The sequence below is a fragment of the Pelophylax lessonae genome, assembly GCF_965119305.1.
Source record: "Pelophylax lessonae genome assembly, chromosome: 3".
NCBI lineage: Eukaryota > Metazoa > Chordata > Amphibia > Anura > Ranidae > Pelophylax > Pelophylax lessonae.
The window spans coordinates 554383862-554409828 of NC_138770.1; the positions used below are offsets into that span (position 1 = coordinate 554383862).

The 25967-nt window shown below is 40.0% G+C and overlaps 1 protein-coding gene across 1 annotated transcript in view; it reads right to left on the reverse strand.

Annotated features, from left to right (window-relative positions):
- Positions 1-799: 799 nt before the first annotated feature.
- Positions 800-25967, reverse strand: part of FBLN7 (fibulin 7) — a 156546-nt gene continuing 131378 nt past the window's right edge. The window contains exons 4-8 of the mRNA XM_082250018.1: positions 20913-21038; positions 16158-16292; positions 15262-15399; positions 4415-4553; positions 800-1657 (exon numbers count right to left, since the gene is read on the reverse strand). Coding sequence (XP_082106144.1) covers positions 1285-1657; positions 4415-4553; positions 15262-15399; positions 16158-16292; positions 20913-21038 — 911 coding nt within the window. The 3' untranslated portion in view covers positions 800-1284. The remainder of the gene's footprint in view (positions 1658-4414; positions 4554-15261; positions 15400-16157; positions 16293-20912; positions 21039-25967) is intronic.

The window sequence follows — 25967 nt, forward strand, 5'->3', positions numbered from 1 at the left end:
AGGATTGAGCCATTGATCTTTGGATATATTACTGGTATAAGGCTCATCTATTTCTTAGAAGCCTGAATGACCCAAAAGGTGTATACTTTATTGGGTCCACTACATCTGATAAGCCTTCATTACAGTTGTCCTGTTGGTGGTGGTCTAGCACATGAATTCACAATAGAAGACTTATCAGCACCTTTGCACATCTATGGTAGAATATGTGGACTTTATGCTATGATGAGCATTTCACATTAACAGCATCAGCCACTTTATCACTTATGCACTTTTATATATTTTTTATATATATACGTTTTTATGATTTTGTGGTCCATATCTAATTTGCACTTTATTGCCTAGTACTGCAGTAATTCTGTGGTTCTTATACAATTTTGCACTTTATGTACTGAAGTATTTAGATACTTTATAAGTTCCACATTTTAGCACTGTAATTACGTGATTTTGCACATAGTTTATGCACTTTATTTTTTGGTTAGCATATATTTATATGCACTTTATAACACAATCTAACAGCGCTGCAAATTTTTGCTTTACCATTATGAAAATCATAACAAAGTTTGAAACTTCTTTCAATATTCCTAATATTTTAAGCTCTAACGAGCTGGGCCCTCTGATTACTTTTGTACCAAGTGTATTGTAACTGTAAAAAATATAAATCCTGTATATTAATATAATAATAATATACAGTACTGAATATTTATCCGGTCAATCACATACCTGAACTGCCAGATTTAAAACCTTTTACATCCTTCTGACCAGAGAGGGAATCAAAGAAAAGGTGGATGCAAAACAGGAAAGGAGGGATATGTATTTATTTAAAAAAATTACACAACAAGGTTATCCCCCTGAATATAGAGTCCTTTGTATGTCTTGGTTTTGAAATACCACTACACCTGTCACCTGCTTAGAGCATAGGCTGCAGTAATGTATGCTACATCATATTATGACAATGCAGCCTGTCTAATCATTGTGGACAAGTGACGTCACTGAGGCACTAAATCTAATTGCGTTGTTAGTTTAGCTGTCAACAAGAACATATTGTACAATGCTGTGGCATACATTATGTGCTGTGCCGCATAATTATAAAAGAGCAATCCTATGGTTTCAAAGATGGCATGGTATATAAAATAGTTTTTTGTGTTACTCAGTGAAAGTTTGCAATCCATTTTTTTTTCAATTAACATTCTGCAAACTTGTTTTCTGTTCAGTCGCTATCCATCTCAAACTGCGCTTCATTTCAATGTTCACAGTATCCTTTTTAGGTCCCAGTCATTGTATAATTTAGAAGTTGAAAGGGGAAACAAACATGGTGATCCTTGAAACGTGCTTGGCTTGGAACATTCGGTCTAGGTACTCTGACATATCCACATCCACCTCTATGGTTTGAGGTCCTTGCAAGCTTTGAACGAGTATAAGCTCTCCTGTCTGTCGATCTGATCTTTGCATCACAAAGTTTCCTCTGCTGTTCCCTCCGACTATTCCAAATCTCAGGCTGTCTGGGCCTGGTCGTCCAGGTGCTGATGCTGTTGCCATACGGAAAAGTGTAACAGGTGTGGGAAGATTTGAAGGTAAAGAAAGGTAGTGGAAGGAGATAGTCTTTGCTGCATGATGGCATGCTCGATTGTCCATAGGGCAGGGGTTCCGCTCGCATTGTCTAGGAGGTAAAATAAAATTTTAACCATCTGTACTGATTGCACATAACACAAACCGCACACCACAACCCTATGGATAGCAGCAATTACAGTAAATGGAGCACTGCTTTTTAGTACCAGTAATGTTTGGAGATCTAGATACCTGCATTAGTGAAGATACAGATCCATTATACAGTATCTCACAAAAATGAGTCCACACCCCTCACATTTTTGTTTGTAAATATTTTATTATATCTTTTCAAGTGACAACACTGAAGAAAAAACACTTTGCTACACTGTAACGTAGTAAGTGTACAGGCTGTATAAAAGTGTAAATTTGCAGGTCTCCTCAAAATAACTTAACACACATCCATTGATTTCTAAACCGCTAGCAATAAAAGTGAGTACGCTCCTATGTGAAAACGTCCAAATTGGGCCCAAATTGTCAATATTTTGTATGGCCACCATTGTTTTCCAGCACTGACTTAACTCTCTTGGGCATGGAGTTCACCAGAGCTTCAAAGGTTGCCACTGGAGTCCTCTCCCACTTCTCTATGATGACATGGAGCTGGTGGATGTTAGAGACCTTGCGCTCCTCCTTCCATTTGAGGATGCCCCCAGATGCTCAATAGGGTTTAGGTCTGGAGAAATGCTTGGCCAGTCAATCACCTTTACTATCAGCTTCTTTAGCAAGGCAGTGGTGAAGGGAGGGGATCATGCTCTGCTTTAGTATGTCACAGTACATGTTGGCATTCATGGTTCCCTCAATGAACTGTAGCTCCACAGTGCCGGCAGCACTCATGCAGCCCCAGACCATGACACTCCCACTACCATGCTTGACTGTAGGCAAGACACACTTGTCTTTGTACTCCTCACCTGGTTGCCGCCACACACGTTTGACACCGTCTGAACCAAATAAGTTTATCTTGGTTTCATCAGACCTCAGGACATGGTTCCAGTAATCCATGTCCTTAGTTTGCTTGTCTTCAGCAAACTGTTGCCGGGCTTTCTTATGCATCATCTTTGGAAGAGGCTTCCTTCTGGGACAACAGCCATGCAGACCACTTTGATGCAGTATGTGGCATATAGTCTGAGCACTGACTGCTGACTCCCCACCCCCTCAACCTCTGCAGCATTGCTGGCAGCACTCATATGTCTATTTCCCAAAGACAACCTCTGGATATGATTCTGAGCACGTGCACTCAACCCCTTTGGCCGACCATGACAAGGCCTGTTCTGAGTGGAATCTGTCCTGTTAAACTGCTATATGGTCTTGGCCACCAAGCTGCAGCTCAGTTTCAGGGTCAACCTTCTTATAGCCTAGGCCAACTTTATGTATAGCAATAATTCTTTTTTTTAGATCCTCAGAGAGTTCGTTGCCATGAGGTGCCATGTTGAACTTCCAGTGACCAGTAGGAGAGAGTGAGAGTGATGACACCAAATTTAACACACAGTCTTCTCGTTCACACCTGAGACCTTATAACACTAACGAGTCACATGACCCTGGGGAGGGAAAATGGCTAATTGGGCCCAATTAGGGCATTTTCACTTAGGGGTGTACTCACTTTTATTGCCAGTGGTTTAGACATTAATGGCTGTGTGTTGAGTTATTTTGAGGGGGCAGCAAATTTACACTGTTATACAAGCTGTACACTCAGTGCTTTACATTGCAGCAAAGTGTCATTTCTTCAGTGTTGTCACATGAAAAGATATAATAAAATATTTACACAATTGTAAGGGGTGTACTCACTTTTTTGAGATACTGTATATGCATGCACCTTATCAAGCTTGATAACTGCACTCAACCCAACACTTAAATTATACATGCTTAACATATTCATGTAATTTCAAGTCATCTTCAAAATTTTTAAATCTTATTTTATTAGAGTAAAATCAAGCAATCTTGCCTTGAAGGTCATTGTTCAGAAACTTCCTGTTAATTAGGGTTATATAGGGTAACAGCACTCTGTCCCTGTCTCCTAGTTGTGCTCATGGTTGTCACCCTGTCACATGGGCTTCTAACAGACTACAAGCGATTGTTTCAAAACACACATTTCAGAGGCATTACCACTTTGTCACCATCAGAAAAACAGTCCTGAAAAATGCCATTTAGCGTTTGCTGGAGTACATGCATGCATAGACAACAAGTGATTGCAAGCAAGCTGAAGAAGATCAGCAGCAGTGAGATAAAAACATGAATTAAAATATATATATATGTTTTTTTTTTAAATGACAGTTGTTCATAATAATGTACACTTTTTGACCCCCACAGATGTCAAAAAGAGAATGAGGTGAGGAATGAAAGAAACTTGAATGTGTCTTTTGCTATAATTTCTCTAAAAATGCTAGTTGCCAAATTAGGAAGTTCTTATCTGTACATTTATTCTGAGTTTGTGACAATAAGACACTTTAGGGCTGGTTACTCGACAGATTGGTTCATGCATTTTACATAATGGAATGGTTTCCACATTAACACCATTTCCTGGAAAATACAGCCACTACTGGCATATAGGTTTACCCTACCTCCATCAACCATGCTTTCCCATGTGCCGGTGGACTAGTGGGTAAGATTTGCTACAGTAATCCATCCAGAGACATACAAAATATTCATATGATTTATGTTACTCAATTTGAATTTCAGCTTGCTGTGCGTTGAGAGGATACAGTTGATGACAGAAATGTTTCCCATTGGTGTCTGTTTGGATTTACAATGAACTTTACACTAAAGCTGCCAGACTCTACAAGAAAACTCTTCCCCGGGTCGAATAAGCAATACTTACATAGGTGACGTTTTTACATAGCTGATGTTTCCGTTGGGTTTTGGACATTCAGGAAAGACGCACTGAAATCCTCCTGCAGTGTTTATGCATATGGTAAGTTTGGAGCAGTTGTGAAGTCCAGAATTACATTCATCTATATCTAGATAACAGAAAAAATAGACTTTACAATAATGGCATTGAAAGAACCTTGCTGAGCAACACAAGAAGTTAAAGAGAATGAGTGGAATAATTTCACTTGTGCCAGAGAATCACCACAAAACAGAAAATAGTGTAAAGTTATAATGAAATATCGTACTGTAAAGCAGCTGCTGGAGCAAGCTAGGTAGCTAAATAATGTAAAAAGGACAGCTACGATATATTAATCCATGCTGACACCAGCGCTTGCTTGAATGGTGAAAATAAAATAAAAAGTGAATTATATTATACTAATATTCTTAATAAACAATACCTTCTTAAAATTTCACGTAAATACAATTAAATTACAATAAAAGTAATTCCATAACCTTCAGTAACCCCAAGAAATAAAGTGACATGTGCAAATAATAATAAATAGAATACATCATAAAATGTGCATAAGTGTCCAAATAAGTGTAAGATAATATATTCCATATGTCCCAAGATAGAAAGATTTGTGATATTTTAGCAATAGGATAAACATCTTCCTAATCTTAAGCGTCCACGCCAAAGGAAAAAAAGCACCCTTGTGAACAGAAGGCAAGTAAAATTCCTACTCACCAGATGCTGTAGATCCTAAAGGCTTTGTGAGGTACTTTTGCCCCAGGTCAATGATACACATCAACCCTTCGGTCTCCCTCACTGCTGACTCAGATGTTCCAGATAAGGTGGTTCATAGAAAGGCAAAAAAGGAACAGAGAACGGACTCCATATAGTGTAAAAACGTTAAGTCTTTATTTAAAAGCCCAGAACACGGGCCATGCTTAGGGCAAATACATAAATGAAAAAACACTGGTGAAAAAAAATATATCTCCTGTGTGGCTTCTCGCACTCGTATATGGGAGCCGTGCAAAGGGGCAGCGCGCCGGACTCCCGGCTTGCGTTCCACCTGAAATGTATGAAGTCACCGCGTGCGCTCCAGCTTGATGCGTTTCGTCATTGGTTTGACGTCTTTAGAAGCTGGTACGCACACTGTATCTCCCTCCATAATATACTCTCATATTCCCGCCAACACACCGGCCTCACACTTAGCACCAAATTCAAAAACAAGCAGATTTCATATCAATTCCAGGAAGGACGCCTCCCATATATCGAGGCATGTAATTGAATTCATGGGCTATCACATACATCTTAGTAATTTTGCGTATTGTAGTATCACAAAATGAGCCAGATATACGAATTGTGTTCACTGTGCCCTCAGGGTATGAATATAAACATGGGTATAAATTTTTTTATATCAAACACCTAAATAGTTTTGGTGAGCCTATAGGTCTAGAATCATTATAGGTTTTTATCATTAAACCAGTAGAATATATATATAACATTTTGTACCGGGCAGAGTTCATCTCAATTCAGGGTCATTTTTAAATATTGTAATTTAATCAAATGGTCATTGAACTAGGATTGACATTTTAATTTTGATTTTAGTTCAATAACCATTTGATGGTTGCGACATTTATGGGATATTGGCCCATGGAATGAATTGCTTCACTAGGGTCAGTTCTGGTTTTAGCCACTAGATGGCCTATATTAAATATAACATATATATATTGTCCAATGTTATTCACCTTTTGTCCTCTAGATGGTGCTGAGGAGCAGGTTATTCAAACCTACATAAGGAATAGGAATATATATATATATATATATATATATATATATATATATATATATATATTTTTTTTTTTTTTTTTTGGGGGATAATGTCATGGCATTTTGATGTATGCCATAGTGCTGTTTTTTTTGGTTCAATTACATTTTTTCGGTTTTTCGTTTAAAACACATTTAGTTAAATTTATTTTTAGTATTCCTTTAGGACAACTTTACTAAGATGTATGTGATAGCCCATTAATTCAATTACATGCCTCGATATATGGGAGGCGTCCTTCCTAGAAATGATATGACATTGCTTGTTTTTGAATTTGGTGCTAAGTGTAGGTGGGATGATGAGAGTATATTATGGTGGGAGATACGGCGTGCATCCCAGCTTCTGAAGATGTCAAACCAATGACGAAACGCGTCAAGATTGAACACACGCAGTGACGTAATACATTTCATGTGGAACGCAAGCCGGGAGTCTGGCGCGCTGCCCCTTTGCACAGCACCCATACACAAGTGCGAGAAGCCACACGGGAGATATATTTTTTCACCGGTGTTTTTTACAATTATGTATTTGCCTTAAGCATGGCCCATGTTCTGGGCTTTTAAATAAAGGCATAATGTTTTTACACTATATTTAGTCAGTTCTTCTGTTCCTTTTTTGTCTTTCTATGATCCACCTTATCTGGAACATCTGAGGCGGCAGTGAGGGAGACCGCAGGATTGATGTGGAGCATTCACCTGGGGCAAAGGAACCCCACAAAGCCTTATTGATCCTATTGCCGTATGGTAAGGAGGATCTACAGCATGTGGTGAGTGGGAATGTTACTTGCCTTCTGTTCACAAGGGTGCTGTTTTTTCTTTTTGGTGTGAACGCTTAAGATTCGGAAGATTTTCATCCTATTGCTAAAAGATCATGAATCTTTCTATCTTGGAACATGTGGAATATATTATCTTACCCTTATTTGGACTTTTTTATTGGACACTTATGCACATTTTATTATGGATTGTATTTATTTTTATTTGGCACATGTCACTTAATTTTTATTGGGGTTACTGAAGGTTATGTAATTACTTTTATTGTGATTTAATTGTATTTATGTGATATTTGAAGAAGGTATTGTTTATTAAGAATATTGGTATAATATAATTAACTTTTTATTTTATTTTCACCATTCAAGCAAGCGCTGGTGTCAGCATGGATTAATATATCCTTGCTGTGTTTTTCACAAGTTAAAGAGAATGTCTACAAAATGTAATTGTGGTATGTGCTACATTTGTTGCAGCCCTCCATTTACAGTACCACAGCAGATGTAGCACCTCCTGCAAATGGCCATTTGTCATCTGGTTGTACTCTTTACATTCCCATGTGTACAGAGTTGGATCCGAGTTTACATTACTTTTGGCTCTGGTACACACAAGGGAGGTTTCCTACCCAGTCATTAAAACAGGGTCTCTACTATAATAGTTTGTAGTCATCAATGGGCATTCAGAAGAATTCTATGTTCCTCCATTTCCGTTCTGTGGCCCACCAATCCTAGAGGTACCAGGGCCAGAGCTGGTATAAATGCTACTTTCTTTACTTTCTTCCCATATGGACTAGGCAACATAAAGGGGAGTTGGGAGGGGGGCTCTGCTAAACTAAGGTAGGGGCTTAACTGAGTTATTAGCAGAATGTGCTGCTGTTATTTGCATGATGTAAAACTCCACTCATCCTTGAAAACGGAATGCAAAAAAACACAACTTCAAAAGCAAAGTGATGGCTGAATTAAAGTAAATGTACAGTATGTATTCAGTGCAGGCACCCATGTCTGTGTCATAGGCATCCCACCTTAATTAAAAATACAGTTGGAAGAAGAATAAGACAGACATTTTCATGGTTAACTGACAGATCAAAGGCAGACTATAAGACTCACTTTACATCTTTGGTGGGTTACTGCACACATGTTAAAGTCCGTTAGGCCATACATTAACATGTGTTTTTATAAGGTAGTGTATGAACTGCCAACGCACCTCAATGCACCTACAATCTGACCTGACTTTTTTGGCAATGCAGTGCCCTACAACGCACAGGAGAAACTCTGTACAAAAACCTACAGAGCAAAGAAAAATGGAGGAGAAATGAGGTGTACAACAAAATACATTTTTTAAATCTGACTTTAGATATTGGTAAGGTTAACATGCTTTGTCCTTGTTATAGGAAACAAGCTAACACCAACAGGTGCATAAAGTGTGTGAGCCTGCCTTGCACTGAGTTGCCAGCACTTATAAAGTATTGGTAATCTATTAAGTCCTCACCCTCCCACCCAACACACAAACACTGCCAACGAATTAATCATTACCCTAGAAAAGCAACCTACATGTCCTTTTACATCAGGGGTGGGGAACCTACGGTTTGGGGGCCGCATGCGGCCCCCAAAGTCATTTGGTCCGGCCCCCTGTGCAGCTGAGTCTGTGTCTCTCTCAGCTGATATGTCAGAATGGAGCCGATGCTTCCTGTATAGTTCGTGCTTCGTTATGACAGTCTGAGTGAGTCACAGGCGGAGAGCTATCAAATGCACTCCGCCTGTGACAAATACAAGAAACATCACCTCTTCCTCCAGCGTGGCGCTGCTACACTTCTCCTAGCCAGCATTTCCTGCCAGCAGCACACACAGCAGTACCAGCCAGAACCAGTAGTACCAGGCAGAACCAGCAGTACCTACAGCAGTACCAGCCAGAACCAGCAGTACTCACAGCAGTACCAGCCAGAGCCAGCAGTACTCACAGCAGTGCCTGCATTACTCACAGCAGTACCAGCCAGAACCAGCAGTACTCATAGCAGAACCAGCAGTACCAGTGAGAGCCAGCAGTACTCAAAGCAGTATACCAGCCAGAGCCAGCAGTACCAGCCAGAACTAGCAGTACCCACATCGGAACCAGCCAGAGCCAGCAGTACCCACAGCAGTACCAGCCAGAGCCAGCAATACCAGCCAGAGCCAGAAGTACCTACAGCAGTACCAGCCAGAGCCAGCAGTAACCACAGCAGTGCCAGCCAGAGCCAGCAGTACCCACAGCAGAACCAGCAGTACCCACAGCAGTACCAGCCAGAGCCAGCAGTACCAGCCAGAGCCAGCAGTACCCACAGCAGTACCAGCCAGAGCCAGCATTACCCACAGCAGTACCAGCCAGAGCCAGCAGTACCACCCGGAGCCAGCAGTACCCACAGCAGAGCCAGCAATACCCACAGCAGAACCAGCCAGAGCCAGCAGTACCCACAGCAGTACCAGCCAGAGCCAGCAGTACCAGCCAGAGAGCGGAATACCCAAAGCAGAACCAGCAGTACCCACAGCAGTACCAGCCAGAGCCAGCAGTACCGGCCAGAGCCAGCAATACCCACAGCAGAACCCACAGCAGTACCAGCCAGAGCCAGCAGTACCCACAGCAGTACCAGCCAGAGCCAGCAGTACCAGCCAGCAGTACAAGCCAGTAGTACCAGCCTGAGCCAGCAATAGCCACAGCAGTACCAGCCAGCTGTACACACCAGCAGTACCAGCCAGCTGTACCCACCAGCAGTACCAGCCAGCTATACTGACCAGCAGTACCAACCAGCAGTTCTTTTCAAAACTTACCACCACAAAAAGTCGACTGCGCTCCAGACTGACCGACGCAAACCTGTAAAACCAGTTGCGAGTAGCAACATCATCAATACCAGCTAACATCACACACCTCACCAAAGAGAAGCAGTTGCAGCCATCACATTAGGGTGAGTAAATTAAATGTTTGACCAAATATAACAGGCTAATTTTTAAGTTGATAATTTTGTAGGGCCCCCGAATGATTTTATAAATACCCAAATGGCCCTTGGGAGAAAAAAGGTTCCCCACCCCTGTTTTACATGTAGTCACATGACATTTCAGTCTTTTCTTTTCCGCGTGTACAAAAGGTTGGATCCTTCTTTTGGTGTCTACATCACTGCCTGTGTGACATGGACACGTCCTATTGGCTGTCCAATGGTGGGATCCTCTCAGAATCTAGAAGAGGAGTCTTTGGCTATCATTGATTAAGGCTGGTGAAAACTGTAGTGGCAGTTTCTGCTGCGACTCTCAGCGTCTCAGTAGCTAGTTGCAGCCAGCAGCCTAGTTCACTATAATGACAGGATGCTGGTGGCCACAGCTTTTCTCAGTTATCTGCACAACCATTGATTACCTGCGGTGATCACCACTGGATGCACACAAAGTGCAGTCAGCAGCAATCACTGCAGTTTATTGCTGGCTTTGCAGACAGTCGCAAATAACTGTGGCCAGCTGCGGTGACCTGTCATTATAGTCAAAAGGGCCAGCAGCTGCACTTAGCCCCTGAGAGTCCCAGCAGAAAGTTCTGATTACTTACTATGATTACTTTGATTACCGCCACTATTTGCTCTGGCCCTAATCGCCAGTGTGAATTCAGTCTTAGTGGTGAATACAGCAAAAGAAGCCAGCACGGGCACATCTGCATCGCTAGATTGCTGGTCCTCTGCTCTCGGCATTGGCACCAGGAGGAAACCCAGACAGTGGATTTAGGTGAGTAAAACTTTGCTTTACAAGGCATTTGAAAATGGAAAAAAAAAAAACACAGGATTGGGGGTTTACACAGGAGGTGAGTGGGGGTTTGCCCGTTTTGTACCCATTTTCCTTTGATTTTGCCCAAAGATGGTTTTAAGTAAATCCGACTGCAGTCTTAACTTACAGGAAATTCACAAAATTGACAATGCCAGGTGTATAGGACAAATCAGTATTGTTTATGGCTGTCATCTATGAAATCTAGTACTGAAAATAAAACCAAGCCTATTTTAATATTTAGTGATGCCAGGAGCATATTTTAAATAATTAGTTTGATAATGCAGGTATTCTTTTCCTGGCTTTTTGCAATTATCCATAGTTTTACATTTTGATCCAACATTCTTTGAGGGTTACTTAATTGTGTTGCTTATAGCTATTCAGTACATGAACAAGTTAAAACACAATGGTATGAAATACAATAAATTTTCTTTTTTTAATTAGTTGAGAATTGTTGGCATTACTGACTTTAAAGACTAACAAACATAATAAAAGGCACTCAGTATCAAATATTGAACTGTTAATAAATGCAACAAAATTACACATAAAATATAATAAGGCTTTTTTTCTGCTGGAACATTCCAGTACTTTGCACTGGCACCCGCAGGACAGGTTCTGGCTATAAATATGTACTGGCAGGGGGGTGCTTGATTTTCATAAAGCACAACCCAAAATTCTCCAGGTCCCAATCAGCAACGGTTATACAGAGTTTCTTTTTTAAACTACATCTAACTGCAGTAAAAAGAGTTTTGAACTGTTTCACTGCAGTCAGACCATGGAGTAATCCCAAAACTGCATTTTCGGACAAAAATCCTATAGTAAAGGACTACAATCGAGAACTGTTATCAGCAGAGTGATATATTATGCCCTTTAAAGCCAGAGCGACATTGGATGTAAGTAGTGGCAGCACAATATGCCTGCCTGCCATAGCCACCCTCTTCAGTAATACAGAGAGATGTATGCTGATTAAAGAGACACCAGAGAGATCCACCACCTCCGTGCTGCACGCCCTTCAGCCCAGCAACTCACCCCAGCTATTTGCCTTCCATTCTCATGGAAAAGGCCATCTGCGCATCCCAGTGGTTACTATCCTGGGAGAGGGATTACAGCTTATTCATGGTCAGCCAGAGGATTGCCTAATCAAAGGAGTGTCGGTGTTAACCTTATCCTGATTGCCACAATGGGACATCTATGCGCAGATGGCCTTTTCCATGAGAATGGAAGGCAAATAGCTGGGATGAGTTGCTGGGCGGAGGGGCGTGCAGCACGGAGGTGGTGGATCTCTCTGGTGTCTCTTTAATCAGCACACAACGGGATTTCATCTGGTCATCCTATTATCACTATTCTTTATTGATCTGTGAACACTGCACTAGTGGATGAGAACTGTTTATATTATATATAATTTTTCACCCATTGGAGTGACACACAGTGGAAACTGACTATTTTTCACTTGTTTATTATGGTTTAATGATTTTTCACAGTGGAAGTTACTTTTGCTGGTCATTTTACTCTTGGTTCATTTCACAGTGTTTGAATGCACACACATATTTATATATTTTTTTTTTTTTGCACGGCTAGTGGGATATTTTGTTCACTATTGTATAATGATTTATTTTTAAAGCTGCGGCACCATTTGTTGATTGCTTCACTTTTGTACACAGTAGTTGGAAGCAGGACCTGATTTATTAGCGTGAGAGCCTGACTGATTTAAGTTCAATACAGAGAGATGAATGGCACTGAGGCCCAGGTGAGCTGAGCTAAGTGCTGCTGAGTGCTAACAGCCTAGCAGGACACTGACCTGCTGGCACAGCAACAGCCATGCTGGTACTGGTAGACAGTGTGTGTGTGTGTGTCTGTCTGTCTGTTTATTCAGCCAGCAGCCCGCCCACATTTTTTTTGAAGTTCTGATGCAATCACTAAACAGTCTGTACTGCCACTCTGGCTGCTGAGTACAGGTCAGTGCAATTAATTGATGGGGCCATGCCACAAACACAAACCAAACACTTGACTTGTGGCTGAGGCGTGTTAGTTTCATTGTATATTGTCATTCGGCGGAAAAAAACAAAAAACAGCTATCCAGGAGGTGGCAGAATTACCTCCTGAACTCCTGTTAGTAGCTAGTTAGCCACCCTCTGAAAAGCAATCCACCACAGATCACTTTTCAGAGAATGGGCTACTGTGAACTTAACCTGATACTTCTGGGGACACCAGGATCTTTACTGCCCACTGCTGGGGACACTAAAATTGGCTTCTGGCTTAGGATCTATTGTTGCTTATGGCTGGGGATCTACTGTTGCTGCTCGTTGGTGGACCCATTGTTACTGTTGGTCAGAAAATCTATTGTTGCTGTGAAATGGGAGATCTATTGTTGATGCTGTAGTATCTATTTTTGCTTTTGGTGGTATTTATTGTTGCTGTTGAGGTGGAGATCTATTATTGTTGCTGAGGGATCTACTCGCTAAAAAGGGAGGAGGTGCCTGGAAGTGGGTAGGGGCAGAGACAAGGTGCAGTGCTTGGAGATGGGTATGGGGTGATGTGTGTCTATGGCTATTCTATCCTTTTTATTAGCCTAAATATGGAACAACATTTCAAGGCCATGTATTGTTTAGAAGCTAAGATTCCACTATTGATATGCTAACGAACCAGTTGGACTGGTTCCTGAAGATCAGGGCAGGGAATTATGCTACAGGAAGTAGGGGGAGGGGACTTAAACACAGCCATGTGCAATGAAGACAAAAGGAACTGGTGCTGGAGGACTCAATAACAGCATAACAACAAGGAAGGTCTGTGCCAGAAGAAACTTTACCGGAAGATGACGCCATTGCCTGACTTCCTGCAATCGCTTGCAGAGTAGAGCCTGGGGTCTACAGAGATTGTAGAGCCACTATAACCTGAGCTAAATAACTTTAGTGGATTCCTATTGTACACAGAATATTGTTCATGCTCATTTGCTAGGCAGTTTAGGTAGCGTGGGCATGTTTTTTTTTTATGTATATCTTTAAGTCTTGTATTGTATTCCTATAATTGAAAATAGTTTTTATGTATAGCATTTTATTTAGTAAAAGCATATTGATACATGACAGAGATTTTATTGCTTCCCTGCTTCTAATGCAATGAACCTTGAAAGACGCAAAGGAAAACAGGTGAAGGCAAGGGTGACCTGGGGGAGGGTACCTGCACCTATTACAAAAAAGCCCTTGATACACCTGTGCTTATTTTAATTGGCCAAACTTTTTTTTGCTTTTTTTTATTAAACAGACCTATATGTTTGGACTGAGTCTTCAAAGCTATTGGCTTTTCATTTTTTATAATCCTATCAGTCTGTGTCAAAGTGTATTTATATCCACAACTTTTTAGCTGGTTTTGGAGAGAATGACAAAGTATTAAAACCCCAGTTTTTTTTATTGCTTTCTCGGTGTCCACTATTAAGGTTCACCCTTAATATTTGTCCTGACGATCCTTGTCTCTGGTATAGCAAGTGATGCAAAATCCATATTGTGAGCTGTCACAGAAATGGGAACTGAAGGAAAATCTTCCAAAGGGAACACCCGTTACAATGAAATTTGTACTAAGGGAAACACCCTCACTTTGGAGAGATTTCCACTTAGTTCCTGTTCTTTTCTGGGCTATCGAGTAATGGAGATCTCCCCAAAGAGGTATACACAGCAAAGAAACAAAATCTGGCAGGTATCTTAATTTATTGGAATCGCTAGCACCAGGTACCTGAGGCACATGATCTGAATCTTATGCGAGGTGCCTAAAATGGCCTGTCAGTGACAGTTAAAAATGAAGGAGGCCCCTCTTAGCTCCCTCTTGGTTCTGATCATGTGGCACAGCACAATGGAGGACTTCCCCTCCCTCTGAACTGCTGCTGCATTTAAAGCGGTTGTATACTGCCAAAAAACAAAAAAAACAAAAACAAACCCTGCAAGACAAAGGCATAATGAGCTAGTATGCACATTTTCACTTAGGGGTGTACTCACTTTTGTTGCCAGTGGTTTAGATATTAATGGCTGTGTGTGGAGTTATTTGGAGGGTACAGCACATTTACACTGTTATACAAGCTGTACACTCACTACTTTACATTGTAGCAAAGTGTCATTTCTTTAGTATTGTCACATGAAAAGATATAATAAAATATTTACAAAAATGTGAGGGGTGTACTCACTTTTGTGAGGTACTGTATATATGCAGTACATATAAATATTTATATCTTTTCTGCAAAAAAAAAAAAAAACGTACCTGCCTGTTAGCAATCTTATTTAGAATGTACACTGAGTTGTACATATGCGGCCCAGTGTACAATCTTGGTATACCTGGCTACTGGAATTAATAGACTCCTGCGCACATTTACACGGAAGACTGGCTAATCAAGATGGCCATGGGTCCTGAACTGAGCAGAGTTTTAATACCATATCACATAAAATGCCACACTACAAATCCACTATACATTCCCTTTAAATTTGTATTGTCTTTAAAACATTTAAATCCACCTACCTTCACAGTTTTTCCCATCACCTAGTAATTTGTAACCAGATGGACAAGCACAGCGGTAGGAGCCTGGTGTGTTGATGCAGGCATAGATACAGAGGCGAGATGCTACTTCTGTCTTGTACACCTCACACTCATTAACATCTGCAGACAAAACATACTGCTATAATATGTCAAAAAAATAAAATAGATAAAATAAAAAAATAAATATTTTCTGCTTTTCCATGAAAGTGACAAGCAAGGACATGACTTTGAAGTGTTTTTTCTAGAAGTAATACTGTAAATATTGAGGAATAGTGAATTTAAAGGGTATTATAGGCTTTAAAATAACTAATTTGGGTCTCTGCCTCTTGCAACTCTCCTATATCGAGCAACACAAATCTTCTGAGGCTGTTCTTCATAGTACTCAGTAAGCTGCAGTCAGAACATGCAGAGCCATTGCAAAGTACAACTTCACTAATTTGGAAACTGTCCTTTAAAGTTTTATATAAAAAAATATTGAAGAATACCAGACAACATGGGATCCTTGCTATTATTGACAAAAAAATCCATCTATGCCTGTGATAAACCTTGTCTCCAGAGCTAAGCACATCCTAGCAGCTGTAGAACTGCAATGAGAGCTCTTCAATTGCTAATAACAGTGGCACAATTGCACTTTAAAGGGGAAGTGGCTCCAGAGCTTAGTAAATGAGGTAAAACTTCACTTTGCAAAGAGTACACAATCACATGCAAGGAAAATGAAAAAAAAAAATAGCATTTTTGCTTGCACATGATTGGATGATAGAATTCAGCAGAGCTTCTGCTCATTTACTAAGCTCTGGAGCAACTGCACTTTGCAAAGTGCACAATCTATTTACCTTTAGTAAATCAACCCAGTGTGTGATAATACAGAAATCACTTACCTTGACATATGCTGTTTTCAGGAGTGCCTTTCATTTGGAAGCCAGGATCACAGCTACAGTGTTGAGTACGGTCCACTCTGGTGCACACTGCTTTACGGCTTAAAGCAGCATCATTGACTGGCAACTCAGGTGGTGCTTAATAAACAGTGATTCAAATAATTAAAATGCAAACATAGGTAGAGCACTTGACAAATATAAAATAGAATTTTTGTACTCACTGTAAAATTATTTTCTCTATGTTCACAGTATGTGTTTATATTGCCAATCTAGGGACTACCCAGTGGCTAAACTCCACCTCTGCTAGAGAGCTTAGTAAGAAGGAAGCAGAACAAAGAGTAAATTTCAATCTAGAAGGCTGAACAACTGAGGAGTGGGAGTAGCGCCGCACATATAGTGTCATTTTACCATCTTTACCCTAGTGTTTTGACATTAATTAACACCTTAAATCATGTCATTTAAAGGATTAACATTTATAAAACGTTCATGACACCAAGAATGGGATTAGGTAACTAGAACAGGATAGTTCCACAGCTTTCAAACCTTCCATCCTGTCCTTAGACATCTGCATTTCCATAGTATTTGGATCAATGTGTTGGAGATATCTGTTTTACTATACAGTAAATGCTGGGGTATTTTCCCGACACGTTCCAAAACATCTGTTTTCTTTATTCTTACAACATCACAGAACAAAGCCAGTTGAAAGTGACTAACTACTACTAGACATGTCATGACCTGGATTAATAAGAATCTTCACAGACAACTCATAGAAAATAATTTTACATAGAGTATAAATATTCTATTTTCTCTAATTTTCATTGTAGCCAAGTGCTGGCTATATCGTCTTTGCCTTAATGGGACATTCCTTAACAAATATTACATTGAGCTTTGTTCCTTCTGGTGCCCAGCATGGGAATTGTGTCATCATTTCCTGATTGCAGAGAGAAAGACCACTACTAAAAGCAGAGGATCGTGGGATGTTTAGTACAGAAGGCCAGATTTGGCATCTTCAGCAGTGGTGAGCAGGCAGAAGCCCACCATTAACATTATATTCAGAAATACTGCATAGAGACATGTTTACCCTTTTCCTTTCTACACCCAGGGCTTTCCCTGAGAGACACTTTTCTTGTTACTTCCACCATAGCTAGCTAAAGATCTTGGACACCATAGATCAAGGACTCCCCCCAAAAGGACTCAGCTTATTTCTGCCCATCTTACAGTGGAACTTAATTTAGGTTTCACTTATTGGGCTTTTCACATATTGTGTTGTCGTGTATTGTGCCTTCTATTCCGTTTGGATCATGGCATCAGGGTTAAGAGGGAGCTGTTTGACAAAAAGTATTTCTTCTCCTTCTTTTAACTGGGGTCAAAGATTCTCCTAGGGTCTGTTGGTCATTGCTGCCTGATTTATTGTTATTGCCATTTCATTGTATATTCTCTGTAAATCAGTTTAATTCTAAAGTTCACAATTTGAATATTTACATTTATATTCTTCTTTCTTTGGTTAACTCAAGAACATCTAATACAATACCCATTTACCAATCAATTGTTTCTCTGGTGTCTTTTGCAAGTGTATGTTTTCTTTGAATTATGTCAGAACCTATGGTGTCAGTGGAGTCGTGAGGTTTGCAAGGTCAGGGCAACCTTTGGGGAAAGTCATCTTCCTCTTCCGGTGGCTCTTACGGGGGTTGTGCTACATCCTTAGAAGATACATCTGCATTCATTAAATGTGTGAAACATATACAAGCATTACCCATAAATATACATATATGTTTTTTTAACATACTTTTTCTACAATTTTGCCTGAGTATGGATCTTTGTTTAACCCAAGCATGTTTGAATTCACTTACTGTTGACTGACTCTCTACCTCTGCTGGAACTCTATTCCAAACATCAACTACTCTTTCTGTAAATTAATAACTTCTAAGATTAGTTTTGAACTTCCCACCTGCTAGCTTGGCTTCATATTATAAATACTGCCCTCCTGAACCTTATTCACCTCCCTTATGTATATCAATTATGTCTCCCCATTCCATTCTTTTATCCAGACCATACATATTAAGTTCCTGAAGTCTTTCCTGATATTTTTTTTATCCCTCAGACCTTTCATCTTTTTTTGTTGCACGTCTCTGGACTCATTTCTATCTTTTAATTATCTTTTTGTAAGTGGAGAGCTGAACACAATAGCTCCAGAGCTGGACACAATATTCTAAATGAGATCTAACTAAAGATATGAATAAAGGATTAAGAACCTCCTTTCTCCTGCTGGTGACCCCTCTAGTGATCCATTCTAGAACTCTATTTGCTTATCCCATTGCCTTGCCACACTGTTTTATCTTTTTGCAATCATCTCAAATAAGTACTCTCCAGTCTTAACTATTTTCATATCGCTCCGGTCTGGTCACATGATCGGCTCCCCTGCTCTCAGCCAGCAGCATCTTCATAGGAGAGTAGGGAGCGCCTACAACTGATGGGCCATTGAAGACAAAGAGGGACATCACCACTCCAGCCTTTACCAGTCATTGTCAAGTGCTCTCTCCTCTCCCCTGTAGCCAGCCATTGACTGACACAGGAGGAGATCACATGACCAAACCGGAGCAGCAAGAAAATATGTAGTTATACGCATGTTGCTTACACAGGTTAACAAGTATAGGTGTTAGGAGGGGGAGGAAGTGTTTTTAAGATTAGTTAGGGTTATTCCAGAATTCAACCTTAAATATTTATTTTCCTCTCTGATATAACTACTTGAACCCAAAACCTGACATTCTAAGTAAGGCTTTTAATGGCTGCTTAGTCCATCAGGAAGTCAATTCAGGAGTTCAGGAGTTGTGTTTTCCTGCAATGTATGCCTCACTACTGTGCTTTGACCCAGGCGCCTACAGACATATTGCAAAAAACACCCTCGCTGAAGATATTAATCTATGCTAATAAACCACGCTGCCATGGAGAGTAGTCAAATTGGCATCTACAGGTATCAAAACGTTTATTTCATTAATTCAATTTAAAAAGTGAAACTCATATATTATAGAGATTCTTTACACACATAAGGGTTTATTTACTAAAGCTAGAAAGGGAAAAATTAGTCACTATTCTGCAGAGAAACAAATCAGCTTCTAATCTCAGCTTGTTTAATTAAGCTTTAGCAATAAAACCTGGAAGCTGATTGGTTTCTCTGCAGAACTGTGACTAAATTAGAAAATTGAGAAAAGGTTCAATATTGTAGACTCATGGTGTCAAATTGTATTCAGCTAACTAACTCATAACACCTGTAAAGATTTCCTGGGCCTTTAAATGGTCTCTCAGTCTGGTTCAGTAGGTTACACATTCATGGGGAAGACTGCTGACTTGACATTTTTCCAGAAGACAGTCACTGACACCCTCCACAAGGAGGGGAAGTCACAAAAGGTAATTGCTAAAGAAGCTGGCTGTTCACAGAGTGCTGTAGCTAAGCATTTTGATGGAAAGTTGAGTAGAAGGAAAAAATGTAGTAGAAAAAGGTGCACAAGCAACAGGGATAACAGGAGCCTTGAGAGGATTGTGAAGCAAAGGCCATTCAAGAATTTGGGGGAGATTCACAAAGAGTGGACTACGGCTGGTGTCAGTGCTTCAAGAGCCACCACACACAAACATATCCAGGACATGGGCTACAACTGTCGCATTCCTTGTGTCAAGCCACTCCTGACCCAGAGACAAACATCAGAAGTGTCTTAACTGGGCTAAGGAGAAAAAGGACTGGACTGTTGCTTGGTGGTCCAAAGTCCTCTGTTTGGATAAAAGTCAATTTTGCATTTAATTTGGAAATCAAGGTCCCAGAGTCTGGAGGAAGAGTGGAGAGGCACAGAATCCAAGTTGCATGACATCCAGTGTAAAGTTTCCACAGTAGTGATGATTTGGGGAGCCATGTCATCTGCTGGTGTTGGGCCACTGTGTTTTATCAGGTCCAAAGTCAATGCAGCCCTCTACCAGGAAATTCTAGAGCACTTTATGCCTCTTTCTGTTGACCAGCTTAATGGGGATACTGATTTTATTTCCCAGCAGGACTTGACACCTGCCCACATTGCCAAAACTACCAATACCTGATTTAATGATCATGGTATCACTGGGCTTGATTGGCCAGCAAACTCACCTGACCTATACCCCACAGAGAATCTGTGGGGTATTGTCAAAAGGAAGATGAGAGACACCAGACCCAACAATGCAGACAAGCTAAAGGTTGCTATCAAAGCAACCTGGGCTTCCATAACATCTCAGCAGTTCCACAGGCTGATCGCTTACATGCCACGCCGCATTGATGCAGTATTTCATGCAAAAGGAGGTCTGGCGAAGTACTGAGTGTATAATATACTGTACATGGACATACTTTTCAGTAAGCCAACAATTCTGTATTAAAAAAACTTTTTTTATTGGTCTTATGTAAATATCTAATTTTCAGAGATAAAGAATTATTGGTTTTTACAAGCTGTAAGCCATAATCATCAAAATTAAAAGAAAGAACTGCTTAAAATATATTACTATGTGTCTAATAAATCTATATAATATATGAGTTTCACTTTTTGAATTGAATTACTGAAGTAAATCAACTTTTTAATGACATTCTCATTTTTTGAGATGCACCTGTATGTCCCTTGTTGAAGTTCTGGGAATACCTAAACTCCTTGACCATCTTTATACAAAACAGGGTGACCCCAAAATCCATCCAAAGTATAGCATCATTTACCTATATTCCTCTCATTTATTTTGTATAAAATCATTCCATACCTGTTGGTGCTTTAAACTGACAGTTAGATCCTTTCCACTCAGGAGGACAATTGCATTTGTAGTGGCTGCCCTCTTCCGTGCATGTTCCCCCATTCAGACAAGGTTGGCTACTGCACTGGCCGATATCTTAAAATAAATTATTCACAATGAATATTTTAATTAGTGTACAAAAGGAAGAATGTGCACTATATTATATGTTGTAGAGGAGCTACAATTTGTTGAGCTGAGGACTACATATACAGTAATGTTAATGTTATGGGAATTGGTCAGTAGTAAAATGTAAAGCTAACACAAATGAACACATTCAACTTTCAACAAATAGTATGCCTTGAACATTTTGGCTGAGCAAATCCTGCTTTTTGCCAATTGATCTACAGTAACTAATAAGTCCAAAATCTATCTCTTGCAATTATTACTTTCTGGCATACCTTATGATTATTAAACCAAAATACTGAAAGTATATGTAAACCCTCACCTTGTTAAATAATCCATTTAATATAAAATACAAATGAAAAGGCAAAACATTTGTTTACACATTTAAAAAAACTTCTTAAATACATCCCCCCCCTTTTTTTTTTTTTTTTTTTTAATAAGTGATCACCTAACCTCTTTTCTCAGCTACATAGGGATCTTAGAGAGCTGGTGGAAGAGAAGCAGTAGCACATTGGTCTTTCCAGTGAATGGCTGTGTGTGTGTGTGTGTGTGTGAGGGGGGTTTGAAAACTGACAACGCTGTGCTCTCATGCCTAGCGTACTCAGTTTTTAATAGGAATATAAGAGTGACTGGCAGTAGCACTAGGTATTTAACGCAAAGGAAACAATACAAAGAGAACAGGTATTTCTTTCATATAAGTACATGGATCAGCAGGCACATATCAGGAATATGAAATACTAGACTGACATATTCTTGAAGTAGAATTTGAGGTAAAAATCCAATAACACTGCTCCAATACACAGGTCAACTGTGTTACCTGCCAAGTCGTTGCAATTTTGACTACTACCTCATGTTCACCATTCCCTCTTCATTGACAAGCTGAGCATTTGTGTTTATGTAAAATCCATGTGACAAAAGACCACAGTTCAAGAATAATCCAATGTAAATTTATTAATGAATAGACGTAAAAGGTAAATTAACATAAAAAAAAAAAAAAGATATAGTTGGTCCTTCTTGAAAAACCAGGGAAAACAAAATTCCCGGTACATATCTTGCAGCATTCATTCAACTTTTTTAAAGCCTCATAACCTCCCTTCAGTGATGGCCATGCATATTACAATGGCACCACACAGTGCTGTTCACACAGAAGTAGCTATGTGACGTGTTGTGTCCTATTAAAAAGTAGGCAGCATGACGCTTGTCAGCCGCCTCCATTGATTTCAATAGTAATGCACTAAAACCGATCTTACCAGCACCTAGAGAATTTATGGCATGTTGGTGAAGCATTTATGAAATGTTAGCTGGGCATTGGGGGAAAGGCAGTTGAGGTTCCTGTTTTCCAGAATTCACTGGAAAATAATAGAGAAATAGGACAGCACCGCTCCAGTCACTTCCTGGTTGTACAGAGCAACTATGTGTTAAATCCATTTGCTTCTGTCTGCAAGCCAGCCAGCAATACTGACAATGCCAAGTAGGTGCAGAAGCAATGAGCAGTGGCAACGCTTTTTGTGCCAGCAAAGTTAAGCTGGACCAAGTCAAATGTCAAAAAGATCCCAAGTTTATGAATCCACCTTGCAGGGGATTCAAAAAAATGCCTGCTATCACACCACAACTCAACCACACCTTAAAGTAGATCATTTCCTCTACATCACTTCCTATTTAAAGGATAATTTCACCTTTTGTAGCATGTTACACCCATATTTAGGGTGTAACATGTTACAGATGCACTGGCCCCCGCTTCCCCCGAACCCCCAGTCTGACAGCTAGCAGGGCATGTTCTCCCTCCTGTTAGCTGTCACAATCTGTAAAAAAAAAAAAGGCGACCACGCAGGGCTCCGCTTGTTGGCCGCGTCATCCCTTCACAGTGTTCTGTGAATCAGAAAATGACAAGGTCTGATAGCCTTGGTGGCTGTCGGCTTGTAGTTCTCAATGAACTACCAGGGTGCTGTTGAGTGCTATGGTAGTTTATTGATGCTTCCTGCTAATGTGTAACTGCTTGGCTGTACGATGTACGGCCAAACAGCTTACACACAGAGTCTGCAAGAGCCCTGTATGGCACCCAAAATCTGCTGATTGTGGGTACAATGCTTTCCTGGGTGCAATGCTTTCCAGGCTCCCAACAAAAAAAATATAAATGCACATTTTTTACCTGCAAAAAGATGAGCATTTATTATTTCTTTTTTGCAAAGGTGAACTTATCCTTTAAGCACTAGAAAAGCAACACTTAAACATATCATAAACACATCATAAATGCTATGGGAGCGTTAATGAGCATTGCTTCATTCTTCATAATCAACACACGCGTAAATCTCTCCCTATGTTTTGTATTTTTTCTATGTTGCAAGAAGGTAAAAAATGACCACTGTTTTCTGTATAGAACTGAAGTATAATGTGGACCAGACGATGACACGTAAAATGTGGCTTATAGCACTGTCTGGATAAAATGTAACGCTTGGTGTAGTTAAACTTGAATGGAATAAATGACTTGTTGGACTGTAATCAGACACAGTGTTCAAATTTTATTTAATTTACTATAAACACTATAAAAAGAGCTTTGAAAAGCATGCATTACATATGAATGCAATAAAATGGCTTCTGCAGACATTTGCAATAAATCTGTTTATATAGTACTAAGAACACAAATGCTAACAATTAAAACAATAATTCAAAAAATCCCTGTCCCTCCTGTTATTTTATTTTTTTATACTGAAATGTTATATGCTTATAAATATAATACAGGGAAAACAAGACCCCGTTTGAAGGAAAACTTTACTGAGGGAAAATCATAGGCTGCCATTGATTACCTAACTCTGAAAATGATATTCATGTGTTTATCAATGGCTTCAAAAATTCAGAACAAGTTGGTGACAAATGAAATTAAAGCAAGGTCAGCAGTTTAAATTTGCAAATATGATATCAGGCTCATGTACACGGTTGTTGTTTTCCTGTGTTTGACCTGCATTTTAAACATGTTAAAACACAGGTTAGCAAATTGAAATTGACTTTATCGTGATTGTAAAGGACTGATTTTTAAGTTTTTAAAAATAACAAACATATCATACTTACCTGTTCTGTGCAATGGTCTTGCCCCGATCCTCCATCATCTCGGGTCCCCCACTGGTGCTTCTGGCTCCTCCTACCTGCTGAATGCCCCTACAGCAAGCCGCTTGCTATGTGGGCACCTGTGTGTGCTCACTCCTGAGCCGGCTCTGTGTGTCTATTGACACACGGAGCATAGCTTTGCCCCGCCCCTTGCTCCCTTCTCACTGGCTGTGATTGACAGCAGCGGGAGCCAATGAGGAGGGAGAGTGGGGAGAGAAGCTCTGCTCTCATGCACAGTGCTGGACAAGTAAGTATAAGGGAAGGCTGGGGGAGGAGCTTCATGCAGAAGTTTTTTTACACTAATGCAGAGAATGCAATAAGGTAAAAAAACCTTCTGCCTTTAGAACAATTTTAAAGGAGCAGTAAACATACCAGTTCAGAGGTTGTATTTGTCCTGTTTTCTCATTTCTTTGGGCTCAGCATATTTTATTAAAGTGCATTTAAACTGCAGGCAAAGCAGGTGAAACACAGTCTTGTCTTGTCAAATGCTGTGTTTTCTGAGCTTTTGACACGAGCCCTTACTCTTCTTTTATCCCACATTTTCAATTTTATATTGAAAATGTGGAATCCAGGATTAAGGCTGGGTTTACACATGCTGCGGCCGTGAATCACAGCAGGGGTCCGGTTCGTCCATGTTCACTGATTCAAGTGTGAATCAGGTCCGAATGTTTGCCTGAATTCTCACCTGAATCAGACCAGAAGACGCACAGGACCCTTTTAAAATGCAGACTGCGGCCAACCCGGAGGTGTGTAAACCGTCTTCATTACGACCCGGTCCCGCTCTCCTGTCATGCAAATTGGGTGTGTGAACCCTGCCTAATATGCATATCGTTTTCACTTGAAACTTTTAGGCCTAAATGACCTAATGATATTTGTGGTGGCATTATTATGCTTATCAAGGCTAGTGGATTTGCTCAAAAACGTAACCCTACCATATTTTTTCCAATCTTGTCCCACTCTTTCTCCCTTTGAAACTGTAGATGTACAAGCTGGCCATTTTTTGCTGTTTTCCAGACCTATAGACAGTATGTTCAAATTAAGAGCTTCCAGGGATGGTTGTAGCTTTTTTGGGGGTCTAAATTTTCCAGGAAAGCATTTTATTTCTGTGAATTACTTTAAACAAATCGTGATTTGCCAGAAGCTTTTTTTTTTCTTTTTTTTTTTTTAAATATAATCAAAATGCATTTCTAAAGTTCCTTTTACATAAATCTTTTGGCATACAACACATTTTCTCTTTGAGTCTTTTATGTCAACAATCTGTCAATTCCAAGTACAAGCTTTCATCTACGTATTAAGTCATACTGAAACCACAAAGTAAACTATCCTATATGTTGGTATGAGAACGATATCAATGATATGAGAATGATAAAACTGGCTTACAACACTTCAAACATTTCCTTCTTCACTTGGTAAAAAATCAAATTCCTTTTATGGTGGTACATAGTACATACAAAACTACCTAATTACATATCTTAATCTTCTCCTTTATGTCTTCATGATTGCAGTCAACTAGGTTTTAAATGCTGTTTGTTTCTGGACAGTAAGTAATGGAAAATGTCTTCAAAAAAGTCCCAAGCAGCACCAACAGACTGGGATCAAAGGTCAATAATAGTAGAGCCCAAGATGGCAGGAGTGCACTCAAACACACTGAGGCAGTGGAAATGGGTAGTAGTGCACATAGTAGTAGTAGAGACAGAAATGAATCACTAGAAACAGGCAGAAATGCCAAGGGACAGAGAGCAGTAAACAAACTAGAAAATACACAGGGGGACACTGAAGCAGACTCAGGTGCTGCTGATA